Source organism: Centruroides sculpturatus, unplaced genomic scaffold (assembly GCF_000671375.1).
Source record: "Centruroides sculpturatus isolate CEXI.00-Female unplaced genomic scaffold, Cexi_2.0 scaffold1561, whole genome shotgun sequence".
NCBI classification, from domain to species: Eukaryota; Metazoa; Arthropoda; class Arachnida; order Scorpiones; family Buthidae; genus Centruroides; species Centruroides sculpturatus.
The window spans coordinates 84,713-108,840 of record NW_019385740.1 but is presented as its reverse complement, the minus strand read 5'-3'; the positions used below and the strand labels follow the sequence as shown (position 1 = coordinate 108,840).

General features: G+C 28.1%; 1 protein-coding gene across 1 annotated transcript in view; it reads right to left on the bottom strand.

Annotated features, from left to right (window-relative positions):
- The window catches only part of LOC111641684 (protein disulfide-isomerase A3-like), a 39,603-nt gene that overhangs the window by 14,244 nt on the left and 1,231 nt on the right, over positions 1-24,128 (bottom strand). Inside the window, exons 2-5 of the mRNA XM_023387889.1 lie at positions 15,180-15,267; positions 8,252-8,375; positions 3,909-4,016; positions 354-480 (exon numbers count right to left, since the gene is read on the bottom strand). Coding sequence (XP_023243657.1) covers positions 354-480; positions 3,909-4,016; positions 8,252-8,375; positions 15,180-15,267 — 447 coding nt within the window. The remainder of the gene's footprint in view (positions 1-353; positions 481-3,908; positions 4,017-8,251; positions 8,376-15,179; positions 15,268-24,128) is intronic.

Here is a 24,128-nt window from a genome sequence, read left to right as displayed (position 1 = left end):
TTTGTTGTATAATAAGCCATATTATATTATGGTAGTTACATTTTTCTTTTTCAATGATGCATACAATATTTGCATGTTTCGTAAATTGATACTTTAGTGCAATGAAATTAACTTAACACACTAATTTTTTATAACTATTATGAAAAATATCAATGTTTAATTTTATAATTTTATTAAATTATATGTTTCATAAATTCAATATATGATGTAAATAAATCATTTTCCCTCAAACTCTTAAAAATACATTTCATTAAAAAATTTTAAACTATAGAACTATTTTTCATAAATTGGAATTTATATCTTATTTTAAAAAATATGCAATTTATAAAATCTTATTTTGATAAGAACATTACTCTTTATATCCATATGAATCCAAAACTTCTTCGTTAGAAGTATGTCCAAATGAAGTTGTCTCTCTCAATTTATCTGCAACTTTCAAAAATTCTTCTCTCAATTGGCTTTTATCATCCTTGAAGAATCCTACAACAAAATTTAAAATTTAGGTTTCAATCAGAAAGAAAGACAGGTATATCCACAATATAAAAACAGTACACTTTATTTATATTATAAAAACTGATTGCTTTTGTTATTTAATCAAATGACTAAGATTGTTTCTCTGCAGTCTCTAATTTTAAATATCTATTAAAGTAATTTGAGAAATTTTAACAAAGTTATAACTTATAATAAATATCAGCAATTATTTATTATGACATCATCACAATGCTGAGCTGCAAGGTTTAATCATATTTTTAATTTATTTAATTTAAAATATATGCTCTCCATCTCAAATTAGTAGTGGCTTGCCTCTACATCATACTTTTCCTTTAACAATTGAGTCATGCCAGTCATATCTATCACCTTTCGGGAAAATGTTTGAATTGAAACAACATGACTTCCAGTTTGCATTTTGCATCAAAAGTTCATTATAGTTAATCAGAGCCTTCTGCCCCTAAGCTTTCCATATCTGGTCTTGACTTTCATCTATATAACTCTGTTCTTGAGATTAAGGACAGACAGACAATAGTGGGAATTTATAGGTCTACAATTTTTTTCAAATTGCAGACCAATAAAATCATTATCATGATGATAATAATAAACATATAAAATATTTACTATCATCATCATCCATCCCTTTCTTCAGACAGCAGGATTGGATTTTTATATGCTAGACCAGGGGTGGACAACAGTTTTTGCCTCCGGGCCAAATTGGAAAGAAAACTTTTATCACAGGCCGAACCTGATGCTACCGTAAGAAGATTTTGAGATGGTGCGAGATCTCATTGTGGTGTCACCTCATAGAGACTAAATTGTACATAGAGATTACAGAAACATTTTTCACTTTATCATGCTTTATCAACATTCTATGCTGTACTTAAGACATTTGTAATGCAAAGTTAACTCTAGATGCACAGTGAATTGTTGACCTTTTGTTTTCTTTAGGCATCAAAATTTTTCATTGAGCTATTCGTACTTGAGTAGCTAATATTGAAAGATTGATCGCGGGCCACAAATTCATTTGACGGGCCGGATCTGGCCCGCAGGCTGTATGTTGGCCATGCCTGTGCTAGACCTTCAATATATCAATTTTGAGCTATTTCTTCATTTCACTGTAAATCCTGTAAGTCTTTCATATGTGCCAATTCCCAGGTTTTCTTTGGTCTACCTCTACTTCTCTTAGTTCCTAAGTTCAATTTATCCATCCATTCCTCTCCTAATCACACACTTAAACCACTTACGTCTATTTTCCATAAGCTTCTCTCTAATGTCCCTTACTCCTAAACTAATCCTTTATATGATCATTCCTAAACCTATCAGCTAAGATAACCCCATTCAAATCTGAACATCCTATTTCTGTTACCTGCATCTTTATACCTAATATTTCTTCATTTTTCCAACATTCAGATCCACACAATGTAAACTTTCCTTTTAATATACTTGATATTCTTATCACAAAGCACTCCACTTGCATTGTGCCACCTATATCTACTTTGTTTGCTATAACTATCTAATTCTACTCTAACCTTGCTTTCATTTATTTCAAACATTGCTTCTATATATTATATTTAAATTTCTCTACTCTTTCTCTACCTCTAATAACTAACCTGTACTCTTTCATTGCCTAAAATCAGTGTATGAAGTCCATATTATCTCTGCTAATTTTTAGTCCTACACTCTCTAACCTATCTGTAACATTTTCTATTTTCTCTATGATTCTTCCCTATCTTCACTAACTAGAACTATATCATACTAACTTTAACTCCATTGAAAATGGGGTACAATCAAAGACATCAGCATCCTCAAAATTTAAATAAAAATTGAACACTTTCCCATGGGAAGGATTTCTTATATTGCCTACCTGACTCAGATGATTCATTAGATCAAAGCCAGATCAGCTAACATCAATGAACCCAAATCTACAAAAGGCAAATACAAACAAACAAGGAGAAAAATCTTAGTATCAAACTCTGATGAAAAAGGAATACTTAGTGGGTCACATTTGGATAGTGATGCAACAACCAGAGAATCCTTGAAAGAAAAACATCAGGACAGAAAAAAGTAGACCTGAACTTCCAGGAACTAGATGAGTCTCATCAATGCTGATGGTAGGAGACAACCCCTCTCAAAGCAACTTAAAACAGATTATCATCTTCAAATAACAGTTATTTGTATATCACACACTACATAAATCAGTCAAAAATTGCATTAAAAAATTGAGTTATATAAAAGTATAAATGTGGGAAAGTATGATTTCTCCCCTAGATAGTCATCTTTGTTGTTTTGCTAATTAATTGTTTCTGACGTGTGTATTCATGAATTTAGAAAAGCTTATAAGATTTCTAGGGATTTTATATGCCATGTATTTAAGAAGAAAGGAATAGGAGAGGAATATGTAAATGATGATAGAATATGTACAAGAGGACAGATTCAAGACAATGAATGAATATAAAGGAAGTTATGGGTAGAAGTAGTTATCCAAGGTTTAGCATAGGTCTATATCTTTTTATCTTAGTATTAAGTGAATTATTAGAGCATATAGTTGTGGGTTTCCAACCATCTTTTATGACTTTTTGTCTCCTATGGCCTGAACGGTGACCAGATGGACATCTTTTAAATGATGTGTCTTGGTGAAAGGTGTCATATCTAATAGGTACAGACAGAAAGTGACTTCTCAGTCTGGAATTACAATCAAATCATATACAACTGAAAACTATTATAAGAATTGACAAAAGTATAACTTGAATCGTGCAATTAACATTGTACTCAATTATACAATTAAGAATATATTTTGAAACAGGTGTTGTATTTTAGATACAGAGCTTAAACAGAAAATTTTTGCAATTCACAAAAACATATCTATTAAAAATTGTTATGAATATAGATTATAGTTTTATATAGGAAAATTTGTTATATAGAAATATAAGTAATTTTAAGATTATCAGCACAAAACCTTTCTCACTAATTTCTAGCCTTATTAATTGTGCTGATAATCTTAGAAATAGTTCTAGCTTCATATGCATAATAAGTAATTTTATATTTGTAACAGAAATTACTAACTGTTTTAAAATATACAGTTACAGTTTTGTACTATAAAACGAAAATAGAAAGGAACATTGTTGTTATACTGTGCTAATGTACTATTAAGTCACAAAAATGGTTTTAAATTTTATTTTTATGACAACTAAAAAGTATTACATCAAAATTAATGTTAAACTCTTCAATACAATCTTATAAAATTAAATATTCATTTGTTTATTAAATGAATTTATTAAAACAAACAATTTTCACAAAATTATTCTAATCTTATCATTTTTAATATTGAAATTCAATAAACTTCTATACTTCTATAAAAGTTAACAATTACTTACAAAATTCTAGCAATCTTAAAATTCTTAATAAAAAAAACATACCAATTATTACTACTTCAATCCTACTTAATAACTTCTTAGCATCAGAAAGTGTCTTAATCTCTACAGAACTTGGTCCAACCTGAGATTTCATGTACTTTACAATGGTATCTGAAATAATATTAATTATAAAATATATTTATCAGTAAAAAATTACTAATGTTCTATGAATTAGCAATTTCTGAAATAATTAGGAGTTTCAATTCTAATTAAGATTTTATGAATTTTATATTTATATCAGGTCAGTCCATAAGTTCCTGAGTATTTAATGACCTTGAGAAAAATCTTGTTTTGCTGTTAAAAATTCCAGGCTAATGTGATACTTTTTACACTGAAGTGTTAAATTGGATCTCATTCATATAGTAACAGATGAATATAAGAGACATGTTTTATACTTTTTATTTTTAAGTGATAAGAATGCTACAAATGCAGCCAAAAAATTAAATACTGTTCATAATCAAACTGTAATTAGTGTAAGGACTGTGTGCAGAAGTGGTTTGAAAGATTTAGAAATAATGATTTTAGTGTGGAGGATAAGGCTCGTACTGGAAGACCCATTGACTTTGATGATGATGCTCTCTCTGAACTAGGTGAAGCAGAACCATCTTTAACAGTTGATGAAATTGCAGAACGTTTAAATTCATCCCATGGAACTGTTCATAAACATCTACAACAAATCAGAAAAGTTTCAAAGCTAGGAAAATGGATACCACATGAACTGTCAATAGCTAACCGACAACAACGTGTAAACATTTGCACGTCTCTTTTATCCCACATTACTTTAGAACCTTTTCTTGATCGGCTGGTTACTGGAGACGAAAAATGGATCCCCTATAATAATGTGACAAGAAAAAGACAATGGACAGATCGCGACAAGTAGCCAAAACTGGCTGCAAAAGACGGGTTGCATCCAAAAAAAATTCTTTTGTCTGTTTGGTGGGATATGTCAAGTGTAATTCACTTTGAGCTGTTAGAACCTAATCAAACAATTACAGCTCAAATGTATTGTGATCAATTAGAGCGTTTAAATGAAAAAAAATAGACCGTCATTAGTGAACAGAAATCAGGTTCTCTTGCAACATGACAATGCCAGACAACACGCTGCAAAAATAACTGTAGAGAAACCTTCAACTGGGAAATTTTACCTCATCCACCATATTTGCCAGATATTGCTCCCAGTGATTATCATCTTTTTTGGAGTTTGCAGAATTTTTTAAAAGGGAAAAGTTTTGAGGATGAGAACAATGTAAGAAAGGCTATTTCTGAATATTTTGATTCAAAACCGAAATCATTTTACGAAGATGAGATTAAAAAGCTACCATCAAGATGGCAAGAAATTGTACAAAATAATGGTGAATACATTATAGATTGAAATAAGATTTAATTAAAATTTTTTGTTGCTTTTTTTGTAGATAAAAATACGCACGAACTTATGGACTGACCTGACAATATGATCTGAAATTAACAAAAACTTTATATTCTATAAAAATTTAAATTTTGAATCTTAATTGTCATTAAAGAGCAATGAATTTTATTCAAAGAATTATAGTAATCCCCAGATTGTTATAAAAAGTACAATTTAGTAACAGCTATACCACATATTTATAATTAATACAAAATTCTAGGATGAATTACAATTCATCCTAGAATTGATTCACAACTGACTGTTCAAGTTTTTGTCAGTTACACACAATTTCAATAATTTTGATACTACAGAGTTAATATTTTTATCCCTATGTAGCTTCCTTTAAGAATTTTTTATAATAAAGACTTTATATATCATATATGGTAAGCATAAGATTAGCTAATGAAAAAATTTAAAACTTTACTTTTTTCTATTTGGTAATTTACCTATCTTGGCAATAATTTTTTTCCCACAAAGCCATATTTGGAAAAATAAATTTCAAATGGCATCAAAATTAAAACTACTATACATTAAATTATAATTCAAAAAAGACTGAATTGATCATTAGATATCTAATGTTATAAGTTATACATCAATGGTTACCTTTTCCATCTTAAAATTCTTTCTCTGCTCTAGATTGAAAATTTATAAATATATCTTTGATATAATATGATCAACATTAGCAAAACACATTTTAAAACCCACACAATACAAAAAATTTATTTTTGTTTCCCTAATCAAAAAACCATTCTAGAGATCAATAATTCCCAATGTCATTAGTCATGTCACATTTGATCTTTTAACAACCAGTGCACAGAACATACACAATTATCAGTAGAATTTAAATTTTAAAAAAATCTATTACAGTTATTAATGACAATTTTATTTAACTTTCAACTATGATAACTTGACATTTCTCAAGCTATGCTCTTCAGATGTAAAACTATATTCACTGGATAACTGATTTAAAAATAGGACATTATATTCTAAACTACCTCAATTTATATTCAATGTTTTATTTTATATATATAATAGGGTGGCTTTAAGGCACATTGATTTTTTTTTGCAACAAAGTATGAGTACATACACATATACAAGCACACACAAATGAAAAAGAAAATCAGCACACCTTAAAGTTAATGTGCAATATTAATCAAAGTTATGCATTTGGAATGATAGTAAAAAAAAATCATTACAGCATCATAGCACATGGATACATCATTAAAGAACAGTTACTAATATGCAGCATTTGTGATGAAAGTAGTAAAGCAACTCAACACTGCTAAGTTTGCACTAATTGCCAGACTAGTTTGCCACTTTGATTTGTAACATTTGTGATGAAAATGTTCATCAATGATTGTCCTTATGATGTAATGAACTTTTTGTTTTTTACTATCATTCCATGTGCAGAACTTGATTAATATTGCATACCAATTTTAAGGTGCATCAATTTTTTTGCTAAAAAGAGTTATGTATATAATATATTATTGACAATGTTGACATCCAGGAGATTGCATGTTATTGAGGAAATGGAAAAATTCCTTCTAGTCTGGATAAATAAGAAGTTGATTGGCTAGTGATATTGCCTGAGAATTATTTGTGAGAAAACTAAGCAAGCTATGAGGATTATTTATTTTTCAACCTCCACTAATACATGAAAAAAAATTGGAAGCATGTGAGACAGGAACAGGGTGCACACCTAGTGAGTAGTATATTCCCTCACCACTTAGCGTTGTGCCAAGCTATTTTAGACATTTGCTACTCTGCAGTAAACACGTAAACATAATGCCACCAATCCAGTCTCCCACCAACTGTAAAGTATGAGCAGTAATTACATTTCTACAGGCCAAAGAGCTGAATGGAGGTGAAATTCATTGAAGGATGTGTAATGTGTATGGTGAGAACTTCATGAGCTATGGATATGAGCTTGAATGGTGCAGGAAATTCAAACAAGGATGTGAAAACATTCATGATGAGGACGGTCAAGGGAGGAAGTGTGTAATGACTGATGATTTGGTGGACAAAGTGGATCAATTGGTGCAAGAAAGGTGTTGTTTCAAGATTTTTGAGCTCAGTGAGGAATTTCAAATTTCAAGGCCCATGCTGTATACCACTGACTGACAGTGTTAAAGGTTGGCTGAATGGCCCACAGCAATGTTCTTCAACATGGGTATACAAAAGCTGGTGTCATAATATGATGTCTGTCTGAATCAACAAGGCAATTATGTGGAAAAATAGGTGGACTGTAACTACCTTCTACAAATAAAGTGGTTTTGTTTTTCATTCTTATTTTTTTTTATTCTGGGTCGGTGGAGGTTGAAAAAAAAAAACTCTCGTACATAGTGACCTCAAGAAATGGGACATCACTACTACTCACTAAGGCACAATTTTCATTTCATTATACAGTATTTATATATTTATTGTTTTTGCATTTAAATTTATTATTTAGGGCATTTAATTTCTTATTTTGACCTTAAATTATGTGTATTTACTGTTTACATTTATTGAAATGGATATTATTTAGGATCTGGGAATGAATTAGTTCACTTTCCATTATTTCTAATAGGAAAAATTGATTCAAACTTCAAATAGCCTTCTAAAATGAATTAAATTCAAAATGCCATATGAAGCACCACTGCCATTTGTTTATTAGCCTCCTTCATCCTTATATGGAAAGAATCTAATTTAAATTATAATCTCCTAGTATTTAATACAAAAATATTAAATTTAAAAATTCTTTTAATTAAAGATGACATATGATTTTGAAAGATTAATATTGAAATCTTTAATACCAATTAGAATTTAATAGTCTCATTTTTTTAACACTGACTTTCATAATATCAACACAGGAAAAACCCAATACTTCATATTAAATGAAATTATCATTTGATAAATTACAAACAACAATGAGAAATTAAAATTTCATAACTAAATAACCTACCTGTTTCTCGGCCACCACTATATTCAGAAGAAAATTCTCCATTTCGGAAAATCTTGAGTGTAGGATAACCACTGACACCATACTTTGAACAAGTTTCTTTACCAGCATCAGAAGTACAATCCACCTACAAAAAGAAAATTATATAATCATTGCAAAATTATTTTCACAAACATTGAATTCCTTTTAATCTCAACCAGTCTACATTTTTAATCTACAGAAAACTGTTTAGATTTGATAATTTATATTGCATATGAAAATTACAATTACAGTAGACTCCCCCCTATAACGCGGGTTCATATAATGCTGATTCGTATGTCACGGTGAAAAAATTGTGACTGTATTTGTATAAAGACACTAAAAGAAAATGCAGTAAAATGTCATTGCTGACTCGTGTCGCGACAGGATTGGTTGAATCTGGACCAATAGTGGACGAGCAGCCGAACTACTTACACGCTACTGAGAGAGTTTAGGCGGGTAAGTTGAGTTTACTATCATTTGTACAGTATATAAATTAGGTACTGTAAGTCTAATACAGTACTGAAATTTTATACATTTCTTGTGAAAAAAACATTTCTTATTCAACGGCCATAAAAATTATTTCTATTAATGATGTCTCCAAAGTTCAACGAATTTTTTGCAGAAAAATAACTTACCAGAAAACGTGCCCGCCATTTGGTGCGCTGCTCCATGATGAAAACAAGCTTAAGCAATGGCATCGTCAAATGGAAATAATCCTACAATTTTTCATTTATAGCATAGTTTATACGAATTATTCCCAAAAAATTGTGTGTTTTGGAAATGGTGAGTCAAATTAGTCTAGAATCAATTAATTTTATGGAAGAAAACCTTTCAAACAGCTGTAGTCTGTAAACTGCACACGTGCCGGGCTGTGATTAGCTCATGTATTTAAGGATTCCTACAACATGAAATTCTTATAAAGTGGAACGTATCTACTGCGTTGTAGGGGGAGTTGACTGTATTGATTTTATGAAATGTAAAACTGATGTAATATGAATGTTTTAACACAAATTAAATTTTAACAGGAATAATTAATCATACAAACTAATTTTATTTGTATTACAATGTTATACACTTTAAATCTATACTATATCAAGAGTTTTTTAAAAAATTAAAACGTCAATATAATAGAAATACAATCATAATATAGACTAAATTAACAAAATTTAAATACCAATTAACTGTATTAATTAAACAAATAAGAATTTCTTTTCAATTTAAAAGTAAAAAATCAGTTTGATTATCTTAATAGTATATTAGTAATTTTTATAATCATTAATCCAACAATATTTTTTTGCAAATCCAAAGCAATTTAGTGTAACTATAAAGATCAGGCATGGCTGTTTATAAATAATGACTACACCAAATTTTAGATCAGTGGTTCCCAATTAGTTTTTCCTGTGTACTACTTCAAGAAAGAGCTCAAACTCGCGTACCCCTTATAGCAGAAATTCATATTAATCCATACTATTATTATAAATTCGAAGGTAATTCTGTCTGCCTTTCACCTTTTCACGTCTAAACCACTGAACAGGTTTTAATAGAATTTAGCACAGAGATAGCTTACATGTTGGAGATGGACATAGGCTACATTTTACTGCGAGAAAATATCTTGCTCCCACGAGAAAATTCGATATAATATAGGAGAAGCTGTGGGTAGTGATAAACAGCTAGTGATAAATAAAATGGTTTTTTTTTTTTTTTACATTTATTACCTTTAAAATACAATTCTAATAATAATGAAAATAATATAAGGTTATTTAATTTTAATGTGACAAATGTGCATGATTTTCTTTGCACAACTTTGTAAAATCTGGTTGTTTTTTAGTCAGCTTCAGTCTCAAGTCATCTTTGAGTTGAAGTCGGTGACGATGTTTAGTTTTCGTGTTTGTCATGGCCGAAAATCCGCTCTCTCAGAGGTATGTTGTGCAAAATGGTAGAAAATATTTTATTGCCGCTTCGCTGACATGATGATAATGATAATTGTACAATTTTTGTTTCTTGCGCAAGAATTTCATTTAGGTATTATCACAAATGCATTTTTTTAAATGAAATTTTGAAAATATTTTTAGTTATACATAAATGAATTTTTGCATTCCACATCATGTTGTAAATTGTCGAATTTTTGATGGTCCACCCATTATTTTTTTTATTGCTTCATCTCATACATTTAAATTTTAAATCAACCAATTTTAGATTACCGCGTGTACCCCTTCATGCAATTTCGCATACCCCCAGGGGGTACGCGTACCACTAATTGGGAACCATTATTTTAGATGATCAAATATACTTGAAGAATTCAATTGTTCATATTGAAAATGTTTTGCCCTTGTCATCTCTCCAGTAATTTAAACTTTCATTTGTTCTATATTCTAACAGATAAAATAGGCTCTTAAATATAGAACAAATAATCTTAAAATTGCTGTTAATGAGATGATATATCCCAAAAATACTTTGATGTGAATGATTTTTAACTTCTTAAAGTAAGTTTGATATCATTCTAAAAAACATTTCAATTTCCATTATTAATACACATTTTTTGTAAAAAGAACCAGTTACAAAGATTGTACATTTTACATGTATATATCTTAAAAAAAAAAAAAAAATAGTAATAATAAAATAAATTTCTTCTACATTAACCTAAGTTCTGAAGAAAGCTTTTTCAGACTAGCTATAAAAATGAATTAGAGCCTATACATTTAAGGAGTAAAAATTTATAAATTGTATTGAGATGTAAAAATTCACACTATAGTAACTTAAATGAGTTTTATTTACTGTTCTGTATTAACTGCAAAATCACTTTTTGAAAATTAGTTATTACAGTTTAACACCATTAATTTTCAAACAGTATTAAAATCTTATTTTCACTGATGATGCAAATTATTGTAAACTTGGATGAACTATTCATAGTTTGTTTCAATTCTATGGCAATTTGTTTACCCCACAGCTGACAAAATAAATTTTATAAAACAGACTCTGTCACAACAAATTGTTCATTTATATATTATTGGGTCATTGCAAATGAAATGGCCATTTTTTAAAATTTAAACTTTCCGGATCTGTAGTTCAACTTTTATCCGTGTGAACAGTGCTATGTTTGCAATTGGAAGAGCATACATATAATATGCGAATTAAAAATATAATCTCATTTATATTGTGAGTTCCACATGTTAAGAAAACTTTTTCTGATGGCATAGAGAGAAAAGGAAATTGAATAATTTTCTTTTACTAGCATAAAAAGGAACATAATGCAGCAAAAGCAACTCAAAATACTAATAAAACTTTTGGTGAAGATTCTGTGAGTGAGCAGGCCACCAAGCATTAATTCATGCTGGAAATACAAATCTCAAAAATTAGAATTGAAGATCATAATCTGACTGTCTGGGAAATTGCAGAAAGGTTGAACATACTGGACATTATTCAACCATTTCTCAACAAATAAACATGTTAGGGAAAGTCAAGAAGCTCAATAAATGTACCACACAAACTCAGTGAGAGACATCATTTGGAAGTCTGCAGTTCTTTAATTATTTGTCACAAAATTGTTCCCATCCACTTTATTCTCCAGACTTTTTGCCAACAGACTTTCACTTTTTTTATACATTTGGACAGTTTTTTTGGCAAGGAAAGTCTTCAAGGAAGGGGATGCAATAAAAAGTACCTTTAATGTCTTTTTGGCTTCTCATTCTCGTGATTTCTATCAAATTAGAATTAATGCATTAATGTTGGTGGAGACAAATTTGATTGAATATGTAAGTTTTAAATTAAATTTATAAACATTCAAAATCATAAGTAAAAATTGGTGATTTTATTTGCCAACCTAATATGAGAATATGCAAATGAAGAACAATTTACAGTGAAGTAAATCATAGCTATTGCTAGTTGCTTCATTGTTAAATTCTTAGAAAAAAATTTGAANTAAATTAAATTTATAAACATTCAAAATCATAAGTAAAAATTGGTGATTTTATTTGCCACAACCTAATATGAGAATATGCAAATGAAGAACAATTTACAGTGAAGTAAATCATAGCTATTGCTAGTTGCTTCATTGTTAAATTCTTAGAAAAAAATTTGAAGTATATATTAAACAAGTATACTTTGTACAACTTGTATTTTTAAACTAAAAATTTAAAATTTTCTAAATTATTAAAAAATGAATGACATCTCTCAATTTATGCAAAGTTTTAATTTTAAAAATTTTGGAAATACATTATTGCAATTTTGATTTAGATTTTTACAATTAATTTTTGTTTTATAAATTGGAAGATGGCAAATTACCAAAATGAGTTCTGTACAGTTCACATCATTAAAAATAAAATATTTACACTTAATTAAATATTTCAGAAAATAAATTAAACAATTCACTATTGTTTCAAACAATTTTTTATTGTTTAAACTTCAAAAACTAGTTGTTATTTTCTTTTGAGAAATATGAAATTCATTCATAAACTTATAGTATTTTATGTTTTGTTTCAAAAATAAAATGTTTTAAATAAAAATAAGTACTAAATCATTCCATACAAAAAAATATATTATACTCACTTTAAAATGTTAAAACAAAGGAAAGCTCAATTAATGCAAAATAAATTATTGTGTTTTTAATTATATCAAAGACAATTTTTTTAAAATACAGGAAGGTGCAAAAGTAGGTATCTAGTTAAGTCTGAGAAATAATAATAATAATTAACATCAAACATTTATATTTTTATCTTTTATTAGTTTGTATTACTTATTTGTGATTTAATTTGTACATAAAAATAAATGATTTTTTCTTCCTGTTTTCTCCCTGCATGTTTTTTTCCCCATAACAACAAATGCACCCCTTGTATTTGAATTAGTATTAGAAATGTTAACTACTAATGTTTTTAATGGTAATGGTTTAATGGCCAAAATGGTTCTGAAATTTAATAGAAATTAATTTACTTTTTAAGAAAGTTGAAAAATAAGATGCAAGAATTTACTTTAAAGTGCCACAGTAATTATGATTAAAAATAGAACATACATTTAACAGATTTAATAAATATGTAATTAGGTTAATATGATTATGCATCTGTCATTACTAAAATAAGTAGAAACACCACTGGAAAAATTTCATTTGCCACATACTAATTACAGTGGAACCTCGGTATACGACCTTAATCCGTTCCTGGTGTTTGGACTTATACCGAATAGGACGTATACCAAACCAACCTTTTCCATAAGAAGTAATGTAAAAATGATTAATCCGTTCTCATGTAAAAAAAATGGCTGGCTTTAAACACCTCGCTTTCCTCGCTAGTTTCTGCTTGATTTTTCATGAGATCAGCATGTATCCTTTTAACTTTCTCGCAAATAATTTCTTCCGATACGCTGTCGCCAGCACACTGTTTTTCAGTTATCCAAAGCAAAAGCAATTTCTCGACATGATCTAATGTCTTCGATCTCTGTTTAGAAATTGATTTAACCCCTTTCGCAACGTTAGCAAATTTAATAATGTCTTTATTTTTCACGATTGTCGATATCGTCGTTCTCGGAATACGGTATGCAACAGTTAAATCTCGAACACGCGTGCCACCTTCATATTTCTCAACAATCTCTTTTTTCAGTTCCATTGTGATTTTAGTCATTTTTTTTTTTTTTTTCTGTTGCCTTTTTGCAATTCATGATTAATAAAAATAATAACATTTTACTTACAAATTAAAATCAGAAGAAATTTAACAAAGTTATAAATTGTGGCACCACGAACGTCTAGTCTGGTATAATACACCGATAGTGCTACTTGTTCATAGATGGCGCGTATAATTGAATTAAGTCGTATACCGAGCAAAATTTGTTTCGTCCAAACAGGACGTATTCCGAATTGGGCGTATTCTAAAGCAGACGTATACCGAGGTTCCACTGTACTTCAATTTGAAAATTTTAATTTCTACATTTGAACAAAAATTCCATATTTTTATTTAAAACTTAATAACATCAATTTCTGTTGCTAGAAATTACAATAAAAATTTGGATTAATTTAAAATAATAAGAATAATTTAAAGTCTACTAAGGGAAAATTATTATTATATAAATTTTTCTGTTAAAAAAAATCAAATTTATGAATTTATCACAGCATGTGATACTGATCAGAAATAATATTCATTAACTTGCTACTAAATAAGAATGAAAAGTCAATTTGTTATTTATTTTAACACCTAAAAGACAGTTTTTATTTCTATTGATTTATTTGATGTGTGCTTAATGTATTGCATTTTAATTTGCTACTGACAAAGTAATCAATTATTGTTAAATATTTATATTATTTAGAAAAAAAAAAAAACAATAAAAAACTTATACTACAGTAGAGCGTCGATTATCCAAATCAATTGGGGACTGGGGTGGTTCGGAAAATCAATTTTTTGGATAACCGATTACGTACAAAAAAATACATTATTAATATATTATATTAGTATATCCCAATAATAGTATATTAATATATCCCATGTTTAAATTTTTCTCCACTGTGTGTCGCTTTGAATTTTTGTTGACGTTAAGCCTAATGAAAATTTTCCTAATAATAATTGTGGCTATTGTATCGTTAAAAATTATATCTTTATTTTGTACAAACAAAATAAATATATTGAAAAATATAAAAACAAAAACAATTATAGTTTAGAAGTTAATCTAGTATCAAAAAGTTATATTCAGAACAACACAGTCTGACTGGAACGCTTTTGGTTAACAGACATTTCGGTTGATTGACATTTGGATAATTGACACTCTACTGTATTTACATTAAAAAGTTATTTTATGTACTATACTGTTTTATTATTAGATGATAAACAGACAAACTTCTGTATAGCTAAAATAATTTAGACAATTATACAAATATTTCTTAATTTCTTTACTTATAATTAAATTTAAGGTAAATATAGTATATTTAAGTCACCTTTGCCAAAGGAACAGCTGGATCATTTTTCTTTAAAATTGTTGCTGCCTCTTCGTATTTTGGAGCAAGTCTTTTGCAGTGTCCACACCTACAATAATGTAATTTTATAAATAATCACCAAAATTTAAGTTTTATTAGTAAATTAAATGTAAACTGATAAAGAAAATGCAAATTAGGTTAAAAAAAATTAATACAAATGCCATTCAACAATATAATTATATATTATGTGAAAATGAAATATTAATATGATAGAAAAGTTTTGTTTATGAAAATAATTTGAATATTTATAGAAATGACTTATTTTTAATTTCACTTCTAACAAAAGTTGAATTCATTCTTGAATAAATATATTCAATCACAGTAAAATTATTTAAATCATTTCAACAGTTAATCCAATTTTTATTCTGTTCACATTTAAATGAATTTATATTTTAAAATTAATCACAGTTAATACTACATCGTATCTTAATTATTAATCTGAAAATCAAAATGATTTGAATTAAATTCTATAAAAATTGCATTTTAATTAATGAGTTAAGTTTTAAAGTTGATTTAGTAATTAACAGTCCAGAAAAATATTTCTGTATAAAGGATTAAAATTATACAATTTCAATAATAATAATAATCCATAAAATTAAAGAAAACATACAATAAAAGCATGCCAAAAACAAAGGAGCAACATTCAATGTATCTATGACAACTGATCTAATTATTTCTCTATAGCTTTAATATATTTTACAAAAATAGAATAGTAAAGATTTCGTACTGAGAAATCACTAATGTCATTTCTAATAATGAAAAAAAATATTATTTAATTTTGATAGTTATCAATATGCAAATTTCTAATTTTATCTAAAGAATAATTCTAATCGCTTTTGCTCTCTTTTTAACAGTCTGAAAAATTTCATGACAATAGCATGAATGAATCACTAAGGATTTACAACAACAAAAACCAACTGGTAAATTTGTAATAAGTCAAAAAAAAAGAAACACTTGTAATCCAGCATTAAGTTTTTGATGGACTAACATCTAACATTCCAAAAAGAGGAAGAGGAAGATGACACACAAACATTTATTTCATTCTATGCAATTCAGATGATCCATTTAGTTACTAGTAGTCTTCAGATCTTTAATGAAAACATCCTTTACTCATTGTTTCAGTGCTAATTCAAGAATAAGACAATATTTATATAATAATTTTTTTCCATTTTTACGAAAAAATTAATATAAAAATACAATATATTTTCTAAAATAGGTTATACACAATGTAAATACAACAGTATGATGTTCCATTTACAAATGAAATTAAATAAATAAATTGGTTAGGTTTATACATGAGATTTTGTTCAATTATGAGTGAGAGTTGTTTTTACCAATTAAGAAAAACTGGAAAACTATCTTTAATTCTTATGGTAGGATAGATTTAAAATAATTAAGTGATGAACAGCAACCATTTTTTAGGTTTTAATAATGTTGTGGAGTTATGATAATGCAAAGTTTTTTGTATATTCCTTCCTTCAATGCCTCATTTAAATTTAGCCAAATTAAGGTGGATCCAATTTCCATCCCCCCCACTAATCCACAACTTTGTTCAATTATTCACTTATTCATAATTTACAAAATTCTATTCAAAACTTGATAATTTTTCATTCATTACAAAACAGATCCGTTCCAATGATAACAATAAATAATTCTCTTATGAACAGTAAAATACTATTTTGATGTTTTACTAATTATTTTTGTTTTAGAGAGAATTTTTTTATGATTTATTTCAAAAATTTAAAAGAATAGAATGTATTTTTTCAATGTTATAATAAAACTTAATTTAAAACAAGTTTTTAGAATGTTTACAGTTTAGTGAATACAGTATATATAAATCTGTATGGACCATGAAGGTATGTTGAAATCAAGTGAAACTATATTAGTGCAACTGTAATAATGATGGTAATAAGTAATTACAATGTATGGCAAGGACAATATTCCGTAGAATAACCATATAATTTAAAGGAACCTTTACTATCTTGTAGAACTATCTCATGACTAGATACACGATACAGTTAGATATAAAGGCCTGTAGACATTAACACGAGTCAACAGATTTTCCCATATATACTGCAACTGTCACTTCTATTACCTCATACTCATAGATGACCAAAGCTGGTTCTCCATCTGGCCCTATAAATCTCAATGGGTGACAAATCTAGAGACCAGGCAGGCCAAGCAAGTATGGTTATATGACACTCTCCTGGGAAACCCCAACTATATATGACTGAGCATTATCTTGCTGGAAAATCACTGTTGCAACACAAAAAGTAATATGAAGGCACAAAATTTTTTAAATATACAAGCTGTGCCATAAAAGTCCCTTGTATCATTACTAGAAGTGATATCATACAAAATGGCTTTCCTAGACCAGCACTCCAACAATGGAAGCTGTGAACCATTCAACAGTAAAAGCAAGATTGAACTGCTTACCAGTGGTCATCTGTTTTCAGCTAGAACCAAGGTTTGTCAGTAATAATGATATACTGCCAGTCCATACTTCTCTATCACAGCACCACTGAAAACAAAGTCAAAGATAACAGGGTGCTAATGGCAAAATGCATGGTGATTATCATGCATGATCTGTCTTTTAGTAGACAGTTCCATAGCAAGCTTTCACCATCTCTAGATGATAGACAAAAATTTCATTGCAGTTGATTTTGATAGGAGAGATAATTGCCTAATCATAAGATCAGGCAATTATCTCTCCTAGTGGTCTGTCTGGGTGTTCAGATCCTGCCCATCATGTATGTGTCATATATCCATTGTCTCCAACATTTTCCTTACAGTCAGATCATAACAGCCCAGATGATAAGTAATTTGATAAAATGACCATCTCAGCTTTCCTCAACCCAATGGTGCAGTTTTTCTCGAACTTTGTCAGTTGTGCATAATGTCATTTATTGCATTGTATAGGTATGTCTAGTGTTTAAAGATTTCCAAACAGGTAGACTAAAAATTCTAAACAATAAACCTCTGAAAGCTTTTTTATAGGATACTGGAATAGAAATTTTAAGGCACTTTGCAGTGGAATTACCTGGCATGCAATCAGTTTAAAACTTCAATCATTTATATGTTACATACTCAGTAGCCTCAGACACTGAGGCTACTAAACTGTATGCTGAGCAGAGATAGCCCTAGGATTTGTGAGGCCCTAGACAAAATTTATTTCTGAGGTCCATTAAGTGTGATGGACAGAGGGTAGATTTATTTAGGTCTATAATAATATAAACATTTTTAATACAGAAATAGACAGTAGAACATACAATAAAGTAATAAAAATACGTACAAGGAACTGGAAAATTCAATAGGGTAAAGAAATTCACCTACAAAAATGGAATAAAAACTTCAAAAACAAAACAATCCTTTCTATTTTAATGAAAAATTTGTTTTTTTTTTTTACTGTTTTCTGTGTGAGTAACATGCAACTTGTACAGTACTAGAATCAATTTTTACAGTGCAAGCCATGAATTATATATTTATTGAATTTGTTTCTGAGAATTGAGTTCTTTGTTATTTGTTTTTCTTGACTTGCCAGGCTTAAATGTAATTTAAAGGTAAAAATACATATAAAAAAATTTATCCATGTTTTTAGAATTAAATTATCAATATTAATTTTAACAATAAGAACATCAAGTAAGATTTTCAGAAATCAACTCTACAGTTTTGCCCAAGGGACCACCCATCACATAACATGTACTGTATGTTACAGCATGGCAGTATGAGTTGCCTGTGCACTACATGGCTCCCAAGGAAGAGACATTATACATACTTCATGAGGCTCCAGGCTCAAAACAGCATGAGTTAAATACAACTTACATGACAGTTAATGTATTAAAGTAAATGATGGCACTAAAGTAACCTGACCTTCATTCTTACTTTATACGTCATGAAATTTGATATCTTTATCCAATTTCTTGCAATCCATTATCTTGCAATACAGTAGAAATGAACAAACCATCTTGTTGCCCACAAAAACTTAAGCTAATTGCTCTAGATGGTATGAAAGTAACTGCACAACTGCAAATAACAAAAACAATACAGAGGAATAATCAAGTTTTGCAGTAATATCTTTTGATACAAAAGATCCAAAGTAAATGTTTCTTGACACAATGTTGACTGGAGGTAGTTCTTGATCAATTTTAATTTTGAAAGTAATCATTCTGCAGATGCAACTGACACTGATACAGTATAATTATATTTACAATAAGGGACTGCCCATAAATGACATCCACACTGGGAGGGAGGGAGGTAGTTAAAAAGAAGCATCTTAAAAATAATCTTTGTATGACACTGTTTTATACATTCTTTATTTTAGCTTTTTTAAAGTATTAATAATAAATAAATAGAAAAAAAATTCAGTATTCCCTTCTAAATAAAATGTAAAAGCAATTATGATATTTCAGAGAAACTGATTTGTTCATTTATATAAACATGTCCATCAAATAAAGTGTAATATACATCTATAAAACTTGTTTTCATTGTATTAAGCACATGTCAAATCAAAGTATATGTCAGTTAAACAGATCTGACTAAAACTTTTTTCTAAACTAATGTTTTAAAAAATTTTCTATTATTTTATTTATTGTTTTGAGTTTCTTTCACATAGATAATATTTTCATTTCTTTTCAATAGTTACACTATTAGCTATATATTGGAAAGTTCTCTTTATCTAATATACTAATAAAACCATTGATAAAACCAATATAAAAGAAAACTCATGAGATATTGCAATATCTCATATCAGGTTTTTTATACAGTATTGCAAAAACAATTTTTTACTATCATGCAAAAAACATTCTTGGAATGATCTCTTTTTTTCACTGAAAATATATAATGTATAACAGGCATTATTAGTCACTTAAGTTGTATATAATTAAAAATCTGTATATTTCTTTACAAATGATATGCACAATAGGCTTTTATCTCTCAGTTAACAGTTTCTGGTTGAAAATTTTCCTAACAAAAGCTTTTTACAGCTTCAAAACATTCTGAAATAGATTAACTGATAACTGAAGTTCTGAATCTCAGAATTTTATTTATAAATTGCAAGCATCAGAGCTTGCAAATGTATTAAATAACTCTTTGATTAATCCAAATATAAAAATCAGCAAAGATGACTAAGATTTAATATTCTGTTTGTTACAAAATTAAGCTTTGACTTAATATCAATAAAACAATTTTTCTAATATTTACAGTATATTTTAATAAATTATTTCTTAAACAAGATTAAGATACTTTAACTTATATTAAAACATATTAATAGATAAAATAAATTTACCTTAATGCATCATCAATATCTCTCAATTTTTTAACTGTTTTGTTATATTGTGATTTCTTAAAACAATGTTACTAAATTTATTATTATTGTAATTATGATAAACAACGCCATATCAATTAATTATATTAGAAAAAGAAACTATCAAAATTAAAAATAATCTCTTATTAAATCAAAATAATTTCAACAAAACTCCTAACAATAACCAAACAACCAGTAATACAAACATGTACTTGAAAAGCAAAAACTGTATTTTCATCCAATTTTAAAGAACATCTTCAGGCTGGAATTGAAATAGGGAATCGCACAATTTTCAAAGATTCAGATATTCTACACTGCTGCTGATTGGAGGATATGTCATATACAGTATATATATAATCCTGTGAAAATTCCAAGATTTATGTTGGGAGGATATATATTTTTCAGATTCAGGATGGTGTTATTTTCTTTATAGTTGGTCTTTTTTCTTAAGGCTATCTTGTAAATTTACACAATATTTAAGCTGTATTTTATTTGCTATTCTGTGTAGAATTTTGTTCTGGTTAAAGTGAACTTCTACATCCAGGTCTAGCATATGATGATAGGGTGATGGATATGTGGCCATTATAAAGCAGCCTGAAGAAAAAAGGCCAACTGTAAGGAAGATAACACTGTCCTGAATACATGGAAAATATATATTCACCCAATGTAAATCTTGGAATTCCCACAGGATTTTCCATACAATGTTATCCACCTATAGTATCAGCAGCAGTAGCAACAGAAAATCCAAATCATTTGAAATTTGTGCAAGAACTCCAGCCTGAAGATGTTCTTTAAAAATAAATGAAAATGTTTGCTTTTCAAGTGAGTGCTTGTATTGCTGCTTATTTGGTTAGTGTGTTAGGAGTTTTATCAATATTAACCAATGTTGTCTTTTAACAAAATTTTATATTATTGATCAAAATCAGTGTATTTTTCAATAAAACATTATCCGCAAACTTATTTGAAAGGTATAATAAAAGTTATTAGGCACTATTAAAAAGACACTATGTTTATAATTTGCATAATAAAAGTTAATATAAATGACATGTAAGTGTACCTGGCAATTTAGAAAGTTAGAGCATTAATTATATTACCAAAAAATATTGGTTTAGCTCATCTCTGTGGAATATGTAGTTATTATATATGATACAATTTATATTTTAATATAAATTTTTTTAATATTGATCTAGATCAGCAATAGCCAACATTAAAATGGCTAGGGGCCAGAAATTATGATATCAAAGGTATATAACAACATCAAATTTGTTTTCTTTTACAATTTTTTTTTGTTCATTTCATGTTTTATTTTAGGAATAAGAAAAATTGTTATATTCAAAATTTAACATCAAGTTTGCAATTAGCATTAAACAACTTTAAAATACAGTATTACCAATTTAGCTGTTTTTAATGAGAATGCTATTCATCTCAAAATTCAGCAACTCAAATACAAAGAGTAACTAAGGTGTCACAAGCAGAAATCCATCCTCCTCACAACTGACATGTAAATTAATTTGATAGTCTCATTTAATGCTAAAGCAGCTTTCATTTCTCATTCAGCAATACAAAAATTAAATACACAAAGTTTCTGGCTGATTTGGCTTGAAGATGATTTGGACTTTCTACATGCACAGACTCTTTAATGGTCAATAATTGATTGTGACTATGGAATATTAGCTGTTTCTAATGACAGTTATTTACTGGAGTGGTTACTGGAAGGATATTGCATAGGCTGTAAAAAACAACCTAACAAGCAATCATTTGGCAACCATTGATCTAGATCTTTAATATAATGAATTTACTTTGTTCAACCATCACCTAATTGATTTATTAAGTGGAAAACAGTATAATTTTCAAAATTTCAGTATCATGGAAAAAATTAAATGCTAAAAGCATTATAATAGCAATTACAATATTTTCTTTTTTTACTAAAATTTAATACCAATAATGGCATCAGAAATAATATATTTGTCTTAAAAATATTAAAACTTTCTGCCAATCATTATTTGAGCTATGTAAATACTAAAATTTTATTAAATAAATTTTTTTTTAATCAAGAAAATTTCTATGAATTTACAGTATAGGGTAAATAATTTACATTTTTATATTAAATGAAGAACTGAAATGAACTATCATTATATAAAATCATTCTTGTTTATAAATCTACCTTAAACCAATGATTATTTTATCATCTGAATACATAATAGATAATATAAAAACTGACTCATGCTTTATATTGTATACTGAATTTAGTATAGAATCATATAGCATCAGAAAAAATAATCAATCATAATAAAAATTTGGTTAAGAAAAACATAATAAAAGCATGAAACAACACTTTGTCAGAAATTTCCCAACTGATCAAAAACAAATATGGTAGTTTGCATTCATAACAAATTATAGAAAGCAAATTACAGAATTAAACCAAAAAAAGTTTAAAGTGGAAGATAAGAAAATCATATTAAACAATTATATTACAAATGCAAAAATATATTACTTAATAGATGCAAGCTTACTTCTCAAAATTCATTTTAATGCATCAATTGTACATTTTATTTTTATCATAACTTTTTATTAAATTATGAAAAGTGCAAATGTCTTAAATAAACAATGTTAAGCATTACAAATTCCAAAATTATTCCAAACAATTGAAAAGCTTAGACAGACTATGACATTCTACATGTTTATGCACATTTGCACAAATATATATATACAAAGCAAACAATAGATGCTCTATTCATTATTAGAGAGATAATTTAAATAAATGGTTTCTTCTGATATTCTTTATTTACCACAAATGAGTTTGTGTAACATTAATAAAAATATACTGGCATATGACATACAAGAAATAAAGTTCCCTCTTATCTAATTCTAGAAAATTTACTTTACTTATAAGTATGTTAGCATATTATTAATGACACTGAAAGTATTCTATATTGTTATCTGCTAAGAAAGATAATTTTATCAGCTATTTTCATAATTTTCCAAACTAGGAGCATGAAAATCCAACAGCCTCTAATTTATTTTGTCTTATATGTGTGAAAATAAAATACCTTAAATTCACCTATTATTCTACCACGTATATTCTAAAGTTTCATAAAATTTTATAAATATAAAATTATATCCCAAAATTCATCTAAATTTGAAACTAGTAAAGTTATGTTTTTTGCATCTTAGTCATTAAAATATTAAGCTGATACAATTAATATTCATATGAATCTTTGTCTAAATTCTAATAATTAATAAGCTTATTGCTATAATTTACAGAAATAATGCATAATAACTTACTAAAGAAATTTCCTGAGTTTAGAAATTTTTTGAATTTCCAAAATACTATATACAGGGGTGTCCCAAAAGTTTCCATACATACAAAGGTGAAATGTAACTTTATTCACAAAACATTAAAATATCAGCATTAGGCCTAAGATTTGTGTCAGTGGATTGACGGAGTAAGGCAATGGAAACACATGGGTGATCTGCCAATGGGGTAACTTCTAGCAGGACTTCTTACGTGGAAACTGGGGCCATATTCTGGTCACTGTCTCTGGTCTCTCGTCAGCCGGTCGTTGATTAGCTAATCCAAATGATTAGCCAATCAGCGACTGGCTTAC